Below are 14,457 nucleotides of genomic sequence, written 5' to 3' on the forward strand. Positions count from 1 at the left end.
AGGGTGGTGAGGCACTGGAACAGGTTGCCCAGAGGGGTAGTGGAAGCCCCATCCCTGGAAGATTTTAAGGCCAGGCTGGACGGGGCTTTGAGCAACCTGAGCTAGTGGGAGGTGTCCCTGCCCATGGCAGGGGGGTTGGAACTAGATGATCTTTAAGGTCCCTTCCAACCCTGACAATTCTATGATTCTATGATTCTCTATGATTCTCGTTACGGAGCTACCCAGATCCAAGAACCAACTGAGCTATATTAGGACTCTCTTCAACTCACGCATCCAGGGGGTTTTGGGCTGAAACCAGGGAAAGGAAAGTTGCATGGAGTGACGTATGCAGGTCTGTTGCTCTGCTGTACAGTTAGGACACAACCAGACACGTGAGATCAGAAGTACCTCTTGGCTACCACCAGTTTAGATGGAGTCAGATGGACCAACAGCGTTCTCTTGAACAAAGTATTTCATTTTGCAGTTCCATATGAAATGTTGCATATTTTAGAACTGCCAGGAGGTTCATGCATCCCTCCTGCGTGGAACTAATGCAAAGAGTTTAGCTGTCAACGCTGTGCCTGTTTTGCAAGGGGTGCTCACAAACCGGCTGCTGCCGACATTGAACTCAGGGCTAGGCGCCTGTGCCTTCTACCAGTCAGCGAAGGAGGGCAGGCGGCAGCGTGAAGGTGATTCACAGCAGGAGCCTGACTTCTCGCACACCAGAAAAAAGAGTGCGGTGCTTGGCTGGACTGACCCTGCAGCCATCTGGATTTAGAAACAGCAACAGAGCAGTGGGGAGACGAGCGGACGTGAGCTGGAGAGGAACGGCTAGGATGGATGGCTGTATGATCAGCTACGTTTTCCCTTTTACCTATGCTGGCTTCAGCATTTAATTCCCCTTATCTTCTCCTCACAGAACACTCTATTTTCATATACTCTAACACACTTTAAGTTGTAGGATTCTTAAACTGCTTTTATTTTGGGATACGAGCTTTGTAAAAACGCATTTGCCGAGCCAACAAGACTTTAAAAGCTTTGCTTTGTATTTTAAAGACACCTAAGTTCATACTTGTAAGACTTGATTCTATCATTGCTGCAGGAAAACTCATGCGTAGGGTGAGACACAGCCTTAAAAATTTAGTAAGAGTGGTACCTTTTGCAGAAAAGTTGAAGGGACAGTGCAATGGTTCCACCATAATTAGGTACCTCTTGCTGGACCCAAACCCTGCATGGCTCCTAGGGTATGCTCTGCAATGATTAGCAGTCCTATGGCTCTTGGCCAAAATACAGGCACTTGGACAGACAGAACAAGATGCATCGTGGATCGGCCCATTTCTGCATGTGTTTAGCTCCCTAGTACTCGCATACACTATTTAGCTGGCATGGCTTTTTCAGTGACACGTGAATTTTGAATTAGCTTCTGCCTAGTGAAGCGTGCGAGAGGGGACATTCTCAAGCTGGATTCTCAGCCCTGCACATCTGCAAAGCTGCTGCAGCCAGAAACGCTGCCAGGGGCTGTGTGAGAGTACCCACAGCACAGGCAACCCCGGGCAGGCTGGCTCCTTCCCTGGCATCAGGGGTTCAAGGGATGGTGACAGTGAAACCAAAGATTGCAGGTCTGTGTCTGTCTCAGCCAAGAACTCCCTCCACCTGTCCGTCCAACCTGCGCGGTTTCCGCTGGCAAACAGGGACAGAGAGAGGGGTAAAAAAGCAGACTCCTGTTGGTTTGTTTTAAATCAGAATTCACTGAAATTACAAAAAAAAAAAAAAAAAAAGAAAAAATATCCATGAAAGCTTAGATGACAAGATATGGAAAGGTACATACACCACAGAAACAATAACTGATAGGGAACATCCTTTACAGAAAGGAATGTTTGATGACTTGGGGAATCTGCCCATATATAATTTATGAATTCCTTATGGCTGTTTTTTACTGTGTAATGCTTTATACTCTGTGTGCTAAGAAGACAAGGAAAAGAAGTTAATGTCTGCCACGAAATGTCGATAGCGAAGGCTTTTCAGCACCTGAATAGATCTTACCCAAGGAAAACAAAAGGTTAAGGGCCATTTTTTCCCCCTGCCTCTCCACAGGGGTCTAGATTTGGATAGCAGAAAATCCCAGACAAGAGAAAAAAAGATATCAGATACTAATCCTAGGTCTTAAAAAAAATCACAGAGCCTAAGTGACTCCTGTGAGACTCCAAGGGCCCAGAGACAAAGGCAGCTTATTTAGGAGAAGAGAGCCCGGGGGCAGCTCTCTGAGCCGGGAGACACCAGGGAGGATGAAAGACGCTGCTGCCCGGGAGGGGAGGGAGAGGGAAAGCCAGGCAGAGCCTGGAAGACAGGGTGGAAATGTCATCTTCAGATGCAAGGGAGATGAGGAGTGACAGCAAAAAACGATGGGGAAATTTAGACGGGGCAAAGTGTGCAGATCTTTTATGGCTTTGTCTAGAGATGTACACTGCTTCTCCAGATAACGGGGAAAAGCCCCAACCATCTATTTTTTTTGGAACGACTGCAGGAGCTGCAGCAGTCACATAGCCTGGAAAATATGATGCATATGGCAAATTTGGGTAGCCTGCTCAGGCTAAGGGAAGCTTGCACGCCTGGTGGCCCTGGGTGGTGGGCCCAAACACAGCAGGCTGAAGACTTGTCCATCCGCTTGGGAAAAGTCTGAAGTGCCTGGAAGCGCGAAATCGAGCTCGTGCCCACCCTGTTCCCAGGAAACAAATTTCTTCAAGGGTTGTCTTTCTTACACTGTGAGGCTGCTGCAGCTTCCAGCTTCCCCATCTGATGAACAAGAGAGGGAACCAGCTGCAGCGGCAGCAACTATATTTAGCAGTCTATTCTGCTATTGATGCATATATACCTGCTTCCTATTGACTATAATGAGAATTATTCTGACAAACCACAAGGAGAATAGGCCTTTTAGGACTCGGCTCGTACTAACGAAATGTCTAAGGAAAATTACCCTCTTTTTGTCTGTGCTAAATTATTCCAGCTTTTCATTAATACTCATTAAATTTCTAAGGGTTGGCATTTTTAGCAAAAAATAGTTTTCACTGACAGAAAAAAGTCACCCAGATAAATGAAGAAAATGTTTACTCAATTTAATAGGCATAATTTTCTCTTTTGGTGCTCCATTCAACATGAGGATCTGAAGTCAACAAAGGTTGGATCAGGGTCTACAATTTTTTTAATTGGGCTCTTCTAATTTACACTGGAATATGTTGAAAACTCAGGGCTATAATGAACCATTACATATGCGTACATGCAATGCTAGGAAAATTAATAATGTCTTGAATTTGCTCGGTATTTATTCAGCATTCATGAGTAAATAACAAATAACTTGATAATATTAATGAAAAAAAGCCTGTGGAAAACCCACACAGCTGGACAGAAACTTTTTTACTGCGTGAAGCCCACTTTCTCTCCCACCAAGCTATTGTCATTACTCTGAATAACTTTTTTCTCCCAAGGGTAAAGTGACAGATTTGCAATTTCTCTATAAAATTGCATGCTTTTTAACTGAAGTTTGTATGTAAGCCCTTTTGTGTCCTTGTGTAGTGTAGTCAATATTATTACAAAGAATATATATTTTTAATTAAATTAATTCTGTTGGCAAAAGTTGAGTTTTCAGAAATTGTCAGAAATGTGACGATCTATCACCACCTTCATTATAACCTGTGCAGTGGTACTGTTTGGACAACTGAGTGAGAATCGCATCATTTAAGGTGACATCAGTAATTTGTACATGAAATAATTGGGTCTTTTCCAAGTGCCTTACTTTTGAAGCACACCAGATAGCATTTTACTTCCTAAGGTACTAAATCCAAAATAACTGTAAGAATGACACAATGCACCATACACAGTAAATGACATTTAGCGCTAATCATAAAGGACAGATATTATGTCATTTTGGTTGGTGAAAACTTGATCAGTATTCAGTCAGTCTCTCCTAAAATATTCTATTAACAGCACTTTGCATCCTGCAGACAAACGACTGTGTATGTTCTTGTCTTTCCTTCAAAAACAGTTTTTACCTTTCACATTCTCAAAGAAAAAAACCCAACTCAATATATCCCAAGGGCAATGAACCACAATAACAAAAAGATGCCAAAATATATAGAATAAAAAATGCTCGAGATTTTCAGTCACAGTTTTTGCAGTGTGGCTAGCACTGTATTCTCCAAGGTCTTTGAGTTTTTGCACAAGGCTGGAGGAAGCCCAGCGCATTGTATGGAAAAGTTAGACGACGTCTCTCCTAACACACCGACAGGACCACATACCTGAGGGCTGGCCCACAACCGTGCGTATCATTAAATCACTGCCACCAGCACAGTTTTGGCCAGGACCAACTCTTGCAGAGAAAACCCCTGCATGCCCAGGGGCCTCTCCCAACAGGCAGCGTGGGTGAAGCCACTCTGCTTCGTGGCTGTAAGAGTTTAGCTCTTTGGACACGAGCCATGCTCCGTTGATTGGCCTCAGGGTAAGAGAACAGTTATTAGTCCATTTTACTTATTAGTATAGACATTGCAATGGAATATTCTTGAAAGCGATTTAATTTCCTTTTAGCAGACTCCTCTTTTCTCCCACAATTTCCTTAAAGCCCTTCTGCCAAGTGAAGCTAACTGCTAACTCATGTGTTGCTCCTAAATATGATTAAATATGATTAACAAAAGAACATTAGTCTCAGCTCCCAGATGAGGAAAGCTGCCTCTCTCAGACATAAACAGAGAGCTCACACTTCCTGAGTCAGACCAAAAAGTGACAGTGGTGGGAGAGTTCCTGCTGATCATCTCCAGTTGTGGAAAATCAGGCAGCACAGAGGAATTTCCTAGATGTCAGAGCATGTCTACTGAAAATATTAGTGTAGATGACAGGAAGAGGTGCACTGCTGAAGTACACGTGTAATGTCAGCCACTGAAACCCACAACTCGATTTAAGGCAGCTTTTCAGAGACGTATCTTAAGGCGGGGATGGCAGCAGGTCTGTCACCCTGTGGGCCCACAGGGCAAACAAGGGCCGTGTCCTTAGGCATCGGGGACTATGGGGCAATGATTGCCTGGCTCTGCAGCCACCGCTGCAGTCTATAGCCCAGAACACACGCACACTATGGGAAGCCCTCCGTCTCTCCTTCCCTTACTCTACAGCCATCCCTGGAAACACGGTGATGAAAAAGGGATCGCTAACTTGGGTGGGAAATACATCATACAACAGCATCTAGCTGCATTCCTCTGACGAGTCTGCTTCCTTAAAGCCCATTTAACCAAGGAAGAAACCACTGTCACCACAGGATTTACTGGAGGATGCCACCACCTCAAGTCACATCTCCTTTGTGGTCTCACTTTGTTTTGAGTGAATCTTACCAAGGGGGTAGAAAGTAGGCTGCTCTCTAAAGATGGCAGCTGAAGGCATCAAATCCCAGGCTCCCAACAGTGTGGATACCTGCTATTATCCAAATTTTATTTTTTTTTTTCATTAGGACTGATAGCACTGCTCCTTTCTGGTATTAACATGCATAATTCTGTTGGCCTCAGAGGAGCTGTGGCAGGGATATACAAAATGAGGATCTATCTGGCCCTTTGCCATTAATAACAAGGAATCATTTCTCTGTATTGGAACAAGATGGTGATTGTGCCTCTTTTCCAGCTTTGTGAAACACTCTAAACAGAGGGAAGAATTAGTAAGCATTTTACTGTATTATTTTGTATAGCAGAGAGGCTGGATAATTCATTCTGGATTCTCTCTTGCCTTGTCAAATAGCAGGGTGCATACACTCGCTACAAAACAGCAATTTTGAAAATTAATTCCACCACATTAGCACGATAGTGTTTCACCAGCTCTTTTTACACTGGCCTGCCTTTTCCTAATGCAAAGCCTTCTCACATCAGCTACTTGTGTTCTAAGAAGAATATGGGTCTCTTTCCTCTGTAGCACCCCATTTGATTCAAAACAGATCAGATTTTGCCATATTTGAGAATGTCAGTGCCCCAGCACATGAGTGGCCAATGCCACAGAAAGTGCCTCCATGTTCTGTGTTGGGACCTGGAAGACTGATAGGCAGACTACCTTTGAGTGGCATTTCTTGTAAGTCTTATTCCCACCATAAGAGTTTATGGCTTGATCTCCTATTTCCACCAAACTATTTATAGTTTTTGACTTTTTAAGGTGATATTTTTTCATTGACGCTGAGATTAATTAAGTTCAAGGTTTAAATATACAGCATAATTCAAACCTCAAACTCCTTTGAGACACTATTTTCAACAACAACAGTGACAGCAGCAAAAACTCGAGTGTGACAATTCAGGGTGGCTGTTGATGTACAACTAATTAATGGTTGGTTGACATTATCACTGTCAGCATACCATTTTACATGGTGCTCTGTACCTCAGACTGTATATGCTAAGGACCAGGGAAGCAGTGCTTACATATCTGGGTCTAACCTGTTGGCTGTGAAGATTTATTGACAGTTGAAAACCACAACATGGGCAATCGAAAGGATGTGCCACGCACGATGCCCAAACCAGGAGCAGCATCTGTTCAGATGAGCTGACAAGTAACAGATCACTTGGAGAGAGACTCTGACGCTCTGAGAAAGCCCAAAAAGGGACAAAAGAGGTAATAAAGAGACCCTGTCTGCAGCGGACACACAGGGGAAGGCCAAGGCACCACATAAAGACGGTGTATCCTGAAAGCTGCTAAGGTGTGAGGAGTCAAGGGAATGATGGTGTACACAGGTATGCCGTCTCTGCAGTCATTGCAGCTTATGTGGACAATGCCAAAATATCTTCAGCTAGCTCTGGTACTGCTGCTAATTTTCCTCTAGTAGCACAAGGTACCGTATGGACTGCTAATTCTCACCGAGAAGCTGGAGAAGCTCCAGGCAGAGCTTGCTGAAGCTACGCAGTGCTGCCATCCACACCACTAGCGGTACCCAGCCTGGCTGGAGGAAAGTTGACCTAGGTAAATCACTGCAGACGGTGACTGCTGGAGAAAAGATACTGTACAAACGAGCTGGATGTCACGGTGTGGTAAGAAGAGCAACGTTAATCGGTGAGTATTGGAGGTTGGATTAGATCGCTTGAACTATGGCTTAACGTTTCTGGGTTTTAGTGCCTCGGGTGAAATGACGCATTTTGCAAACACTCTTGGGTATGCTTTTTCATTTATTTGAGTAAGAAAGACAAAAAGAATAATACTGAAGAAATGCAATGAACAGTATACATCAGCCAAAGTAATGCTTTAATTGCTCTGAAACCTAGGAGAATGAAAGCAAAGCAGTGCTGTGAAAGTTCTTCTGCAAAATTTCAATGAAAACAAATGATATTTTATGCCTCTGATACATTTTTAATACGATTCTGGCACTTTGGAGTACTTCTGTATTCAATGAGACTGATCCAGAAAGGTAGTATCAGCAAATTGGGGCTGCTTCTGAGTCTCCATGCCTTCTCTCTCCCCTGCCACCTCTCTTTCACCGGAGGTTGCTGTGTTCCTCCTGAAACTTTCCCAGGAGTTTCCCGCCGGGCTCAGTCACAAAAGCCAACCCGAATTTCCCCAGGAAGGTGCCGTGCTGAGGGTGGCCTTCTCAGCTTCCTCCCAGTTTCCCAGCAACTGCTTTCCGGCGGCGAGGCGAGACTGCAATGAAACTCTCTGCTAGTGCCGAGGTAGCTATTGAACCTGCACCGTGCAGCAAAGTGGGTCTCATTCCACCTGTAGGCTTTTCCCTCTGCTTTGGGAAGCAAGAGGAGTGTTTAGAAATATACTGCTGATTACCACATTTGTGTTCTGTAATTCTTCACATGTCCGACTCCACCAGGAGCTTAACTGCAGCCAGTGGGATCTTACAGTCATTAACATTTACAAGGCAGCAGTTCACAGTTGTTGAACTAACAACCTACCTCTAAGAAACTGATTTTTCTCCCCTCTAAGTATTGACACGTGCTCCACTGACTGTGATGCTTATTCACAGTGACAGTGTGTTTGGTAGGATTTCATGTTTTCACAGGATTTGTCTTGTGCAGACAGTTTCTAATTTACCTCTGCTCTTGTTTTAATTCAATCAGCTGATGGAGTGCAGCTGATCTCACGGCACATATGGCTGTTTGGGTTTGAAAAAAACCCTGAATATTTGATGGGCTGATCCTTAATGCTTTCTGCTAAAGAATTAGCAAGGCTGCTAATGAGCCAAGGGATCCCAAGTGGGGAAGGGGAAAAATACAGAATTAGATTCTGTTTTCATTCAGTTTTTTACGTTGCTCAAAGAAGAAGTACTGTGCTTTACATACTCTGATTAGTTTCACGGGGTAGAGAGGTTCACGTAAATTACTCCTCTAAGCCATCACACTTAAAATGTCATGTTTTCATAAGTGGATGTCCTGTGGCCGTGGGGAGTCACAACCTATTTGCAAGGGCACCTGCGGGTGCTCACCCCTGGGCAGGAGACTCGTGGCACCAAGCCACGTTGCCCTTCACCAGGAGGGATGTTTGTAGGTAGAGTCTCAGTCCTTTCACTACTTTTTCTGTCTTCCCTGAAAGAAATTTATCTGTCCTCCACCCCACACCCCATCCTGCCTCCCCACTGCTCCACACCATCCCAAAGGAGGCGGCTTCTGCTGTGTTAACTGGTTTTCCTGCTTGGTTTTCCTCCAGCCCTTTCTCTGCATTCTTGTTGCTCCACCAGCTTCCCACTGCCTCCACATCCTGCAGCCAAACACTGTTTGCAGGCCAAACACTCAAATTACGTCCCTCTTGCCCCAGTTCAACGACACCTCTCATGTCAACACAAAAAAAAACCCCAGGCAATTCACAAGGAATTCACATCTTCAGTAATTAAGAGCTCAGCTTGCCCATGGGTTTCCTTTCAACAAAACTACCGCAACTGTAGGAAATTGAAGCTAAGACTGTAAGAACAGCCAGATCAATCTCCAACCATTTATCTTAGAAACCAAGAACTGCCTGCACTCGACACACTCCCTTTCTCCCTAAATCCATAGCAAATATCCTCAGGGTGGATCCAATATTGGTTGCAACAGTGAACTTTGTGGAGAGGCAGGACTCTTGCATTTTTCGCAGGTACTACCGCAAAATAGATGTTTACTCCAAACCCCACCAGCCATAACAAAATACACAGTTTCACACACTAATGAAATCAAACAAAAATCAGCCAAAAATTACTAATCTTGCTTAGCAAGCCTGTGTTTTAGTGAGGAAGTGAATAGGTTGGCTTTGGTGGTGTCTCTGCAACTCAGGTAGCAACTGCTCCAGGATGGTGGAATAAAGGATATTTGTGTAGTCTTAACTCTTATTTTCTGCTTCAAAGTTTTCTACTATGTCTTCCACCAACAATGCAAAAGCTTACAAGGATTTGCCTTTTACAGCTACTGTCAAGTAATGAGGCTTTTCTTTCTTGATTTGACATTACATCTGTTACTTGGTCTTACTGGAGTTATTTACACCGAAGGCTCTCTTAGAAGTTTCTCTGCCCTTGACATGCATGCCGGCAGCCGGACAGAGCCGTCACTACACTTTGAAGAAGTTGCTATAAATTAGTGCATGGGGTTAGATGAGGTTCAGGATTCCTGCAGTGATTACAAACCCAGCAGGAATCCTTACAACAGCTCCGATCTCGACAGGGTTACTGTCTTGTTAATCAGCCTCCTTCAGGACTGGAAGCGGTTCTGCGTCTCAGTTCTTGGGGGCTTTCTCTGGAACCTGCAGCTTCGTGCAGAAGGATCTGTCAATTTACAAAGTCTACAGAGCCCTGATACATTTGGTAAAACAACATCAAAAAAGGCTAGGCTTAAGCCGTGGCACCCTGTGGTGCACCAGACAGCACAAAGACTATAAATTCCTGTCACAGTTAGTGTAAAATAAGGTTTGGTGATTTTAAAGCTATGCCTAAACTGATTTTGCAGCCCAGGTCCAGATGTTAGTTCTGGCCATGTCCTGAAACCAGAAGGTGACAAGATCTGTGAGCAAACCAGCACTTGCCTCCTCTCAGGCGCTGGGGGAAGGAAACACAGGGAAGCAGATGGAGCAGACCTGGGGGACACTTCCTACTGCCCTTGGTCTTGACTGGGGAAACACAGACATGCCGTGGAAGCATCTATCCCTTGGAAAAGCCACAGCCTGACGTGTGCAGGGAACATGCTATTTAGAAAGAGAGGATGTTTTCTGCTTTTGTGTTGTGCAAGAGAGCTCAAATTGGGCGCAATGTTCCTTACAAAGATAAATTTTAAGCATCTTCTTCCTTTTGCTGATGCTCCATACAGTCAAGTGGCCCTTCCTACAATAAACACAGTTCAGTGTGCCAGCAAAGAGCCATCTTTTCTGAGGCGAACACAAGGATTGCAGTTCCTGTGGCTTTTTGTTGTCTGCCTTTGGGCACCTGTACAGGAACTGCACATATTCTGTCCAAAAAGCAGCTAAACTTTGGCTTAACTATGTGAATAGCACCTCCAACAAAGACATGGAAATGGCATTCCTTAAAAACAGTCTGTTTCTGAAAACCAGAAAATCTGTGTTGAAACTGAATGGATCTGTTCAGGACAAAAAGAGGACACGGAGACGGCTGGAAAAGTCTGGATGCCAGTAATTTACAAAGCGAGTAGTAATGGCGCATTATTACTGTTGCTGTTTTCACTAATTATCAGTAACAACCACCACTGCTGATCTGGATTTGTATTGCCAGAGTACCTAAGCATTGCTTTTGTACTACACAGTAGTTCCCTGATACAGAAAGTTCACTTTTCAGGCCAAAAGAGAGCAGATGGGTATATCTGACCTCACTGGGCACTACAAGAGACCAGAGGGACAACAGTGTCCAAGCATGAGAAACAGCGGTATAGCCCTGACCCCACGACTGTTTTTCCACAGTCCTCGTGAAAAAGGACGTTCTTAAGAGAGGGCCTGAAGGCGTGTATGGAGCTAATTGGGAAAGTGTTCAAGGCTCTTCCCAGATCTGATGGAAAACATGGGAGAAATTAACTGATGTAAAACTTAGCAACATTGTGACACAGGCTGGCATCACCAGGTAAGCTAAAGTGGGAGCTAATATATTAGCACAGACCGGTAGACTTGAGGCCTTAAAATCAGAGACAAACAGCTGTACTTGATGTGATAGAGAAGGAGATGACAGCGGTGAGATGGAAAGACAAACGTCTTTGGGGGAGATGTCAAGCGAGGAAAATGATCTGCGCAGCAGCGCGAAGGGAGGTGGGTAACACTGCATTCGTCAAAACCAAGGCGGGGATGTTGCAGCAATCAAGGTGTGGAATGAGAATTTGGACCTGAGACTTACACCTTTGTGAAGAAAGAGCTTCAGCTACAAATGCTATAGAGTAACACTCTGCAAGGTTTACGTGTAGTTTTAGACACAGAGACACAAGGGAAGTCCAGAATAGAAAGCGAGAGCCAGGTCGCAGACCTGGAGGATGGGCAGAATGCAGAGATTACCCATGATCACTGAGTATTCGCGTGAGGACAAGAGCCATTTTAGCCATGCTAAGCCTCAGCAGACAGCAAGACACTGATGCGAAGTGTGGCTTTTGAGCTGTGGGTTGCCTTATTCAGTTTTTAAGCAAAGTGAAAGAATTTGTGAATAAATCCTCACAAACAAAAAGGGTCCTATCCATCCAAGGATAGCTTCATCATGAAGCTTCACAAAAATATTTCTTGAGGAAAAAAAAGAGAGAGCAGCAGCTTTGTTCACTGGTTTGGGCGTGCACCTTACTGTCCCTAGCCATATAGTGCATTTTTCTTCTCAGCTGGGGTCTCTTACATATCCATGTTCCTCTCTGTGGAAGGAACCATGTCTCTTCTGCATTGTTTCGCTAATTGCACAAGCCAAACTGCACAACCTAAGGAGGAAGACCAGCTTCTTTGACTGTTCATTTTAAAAGCCTTGCATAAAAAAGGGGTGAATAATCCCCACATCACATCACATACTTAGTGCATCGTGAAAAATGTAAAAAGCTCTCATGAATTATACTATCTGCTACTAATTCGTAACAAAACAGCAGGGACTGAGGCTAAGGCTTGTTGAATATGTGGTTCAGTGCTACAAAAGCCTACTTTGTAAACGTTAGCTAACTAAAAGCTCTGCCAGTGAAGTCATAAGCAATACATCATCATCACCCTTCGATAAACTCTTTGTCCGGCTTCAGAATTAAAAGCTGTATTTAACATATTCAGGGAGAATGGAGAAATGCCTTTAGAAACAACAGGCTTAATGCACTCCTAATCTCGAAACCAAATATTTATAGCCCCATAGTTTATAAACAATCCGAAATATTTGGGTAGTGGATATCCAAGAGGTGGAAGCGCACACAGTAACAGGGAGGTTTTACCACTCCATCTACCTTGTTTGGTATTTCAATCACTGTTATATCATATTTATAAGCATTGCAAATTATTGAATTATCAGTTTAGGAAAAGAACGGAAAAAAACGCAAGTTAAAATATATGGAAATGTTTCATTGTTTATAAATTTGTCCGCCTCAGAGAATAATCAATATCAAAGTTGATTCAAGCTAAGATCTGTCTGGATGTGTATTAATTTGCTCCATGAAAATAAACTAGAAATTACTAAGATAAAAGAAATAATAATGAAATATGGAAATAACTACAGTTTTGCACATTGTCATTATATAATGGACATAATGGACATAATGACATTACATAATGGATTCTAATTAAATCCAGGTGGAAAATGACCTTCCTAGACCTCCCTTCAAAATTAAGATTTTTGACAGTCGTGATTAATGGAAACATGCACTTTGCATGGTGTGTAAACCTGAAACATCATTGTACATTTCAGTTTATAATTTATCCCATTATCTGCTTCTGCATGCATGAAGGTCAGCCGTACTGGCACAAAGCAGCAGTGAAATTCAGAGGCTCTGGAAGGTTGTTTTCACAGATTTTTCAATTATTTTTCATGAGGAAATAATTTTGTCTACTTTTTCCTTAGAAAGATGAAAATCTAAGAGACTAATATTTTTAACAGCAGTAATTGTAATATTCTTGTTAGCCTTTTGTCTTTTTAGAGTAAACAAAATGGCACTGGAAAAAATGGTCTTTTAAGGATTCCTACCCGCAGTATTTCTTCAATGCAGCTGTTATCTCCTGTTCCACTGTCCTGTAAACAAAATGAGAAAATTGTTTGTTTGTGTTTTCAAAAGAAATAACAAATAGCAGGTTTGAGGACATGGTTGTCACATGAAATATATTCCAACCTCTATTACAGTTTCGAAATGAGGCCAAGTCTTTCCAGCATCTGAAAAGTTGCACTGCTTAAAATTCTCAAATTCTTCCCCATCAGCACCAGAGAAAGACGTAATATTTGCAGTGTTTACATACGGTTGCAACATCTTTATATAAATTCATAGGATTTTGTTTACACCACTTTTGGGTACGGCTCCTGCTGGTTTGGATATACTGCATGTGAGCAAGCATAAGCGGAACAGTTACCGCATGTACATAGATCCAATATGTGCATTTACTTAAATGGAATAAATAACATCTCTCCGCACCCTCTGTGCAGGCAGGACTCTGCAGGGACACTGCCTGTGCGAAGCCTGACGATGTATAGGGTGGAGGCACCTGTGCGACAGTGAGGGGAGGCCGCAGGGACTGCGACACTGGCGGCAACTCTGAGCACGGGCTTGGCAGCACAGCGGTTCTGAGAAGGCTACAATTTCTTAAAATGCTGGCCCTAAACCCACCCGGACCAAGGGACCAAGGGCGCGGAGGAATTCAGCTCTCCTCAATGGGATGACTTCCTCCAGAGCCGTTCTGGGGAGGGGAAATCCGGGATCTCCGGGATGATCCGGGAAATCCGGGATCAGGTAAGCATCTGCCATACTTATGCCCCCCCCCACCTTCCTGCCTGCCCCCTGCCCCCAGTTGGCTTGCGCTGCCCGGCACAACTGGGAAGAGAGGGCACACCACGGATGGAGGTACCAACGCTGAGGGGGTGCCCGTCTCCTGCAGCTCTCCAAAAGGTACGGGTGGCGGCTGCTGCACCAAGCAAGTTTTCTGAGGATTTACTTCACCACACTAAATTTCCTGACAATTCCCCACAGAAAGATTTTCTTCCTTTTGCAGAAGAGAACTAACTCAGGAGACTGGGGCTTGTGGTCTTCCCATGTGGGAAGCGGGGGGACGTAAACAAAACAAATAATCACTGTCCCCAAAAAGCTAGCAGGGAGGTGTGCTTGGTCTTTGCCTCTCGTTTTCAAAAAACACCTGGAGGTTCTGAGTTTTCAGGTGCTCAGCTGGAGAAGTATCGAAGCAATTTGATTTTCCGAAGTGCTGAGCTATCCTCACCTGGAAATCAGACTTCTCTACCACTTCTGTATTTGGGCACCCAAAAAACCACAAGGCACTTTCAAAAACGGGTACCTCTGTGCCTACCAGACCCAAATGATCCCACTAGCTACTTTGTGCAAGTCCTGGACACTGTCACTGCTG

General features: G+C 44.0%; 1 protein-coding gene across 2 annotated transcripts in view; it reads right to left on the reverse strand.

The window, feature by feature from the left end:
* Positions 1-14,457, reverse strand: part of AFF3 (ALF transcription elongation factor 3) — a 339,067-nt gene that overhangs the window by 176,690 nt on the left and 147,920 nt on the right. For both annotated transcript variants that reach the window (XM_074609144.1, XM_074609140.1), the window contains exon 4: positions 13,079-13,123. In XM_074609144.1, coding sequence (XP_074465245.1) covers positions 13,079-13,123 — 45 coding nt within the window. The remainder of the gene's footprint in view (positions 1-13,078; positions 13,124-14,457) is intronic.

This window comes from Larus michahellis, chromosome 1 (assembly GCF_964199755.1).
Source record: "Larus michahellis chromosome 1, bLarMic1.1, whole genome shotgun sequence".
NCBI classification, from domain to species: Eukaryota; Metazoa; Chordata; class Aves; order Charadriiformes; family Laridae; genus Larus; species Larus michahellis.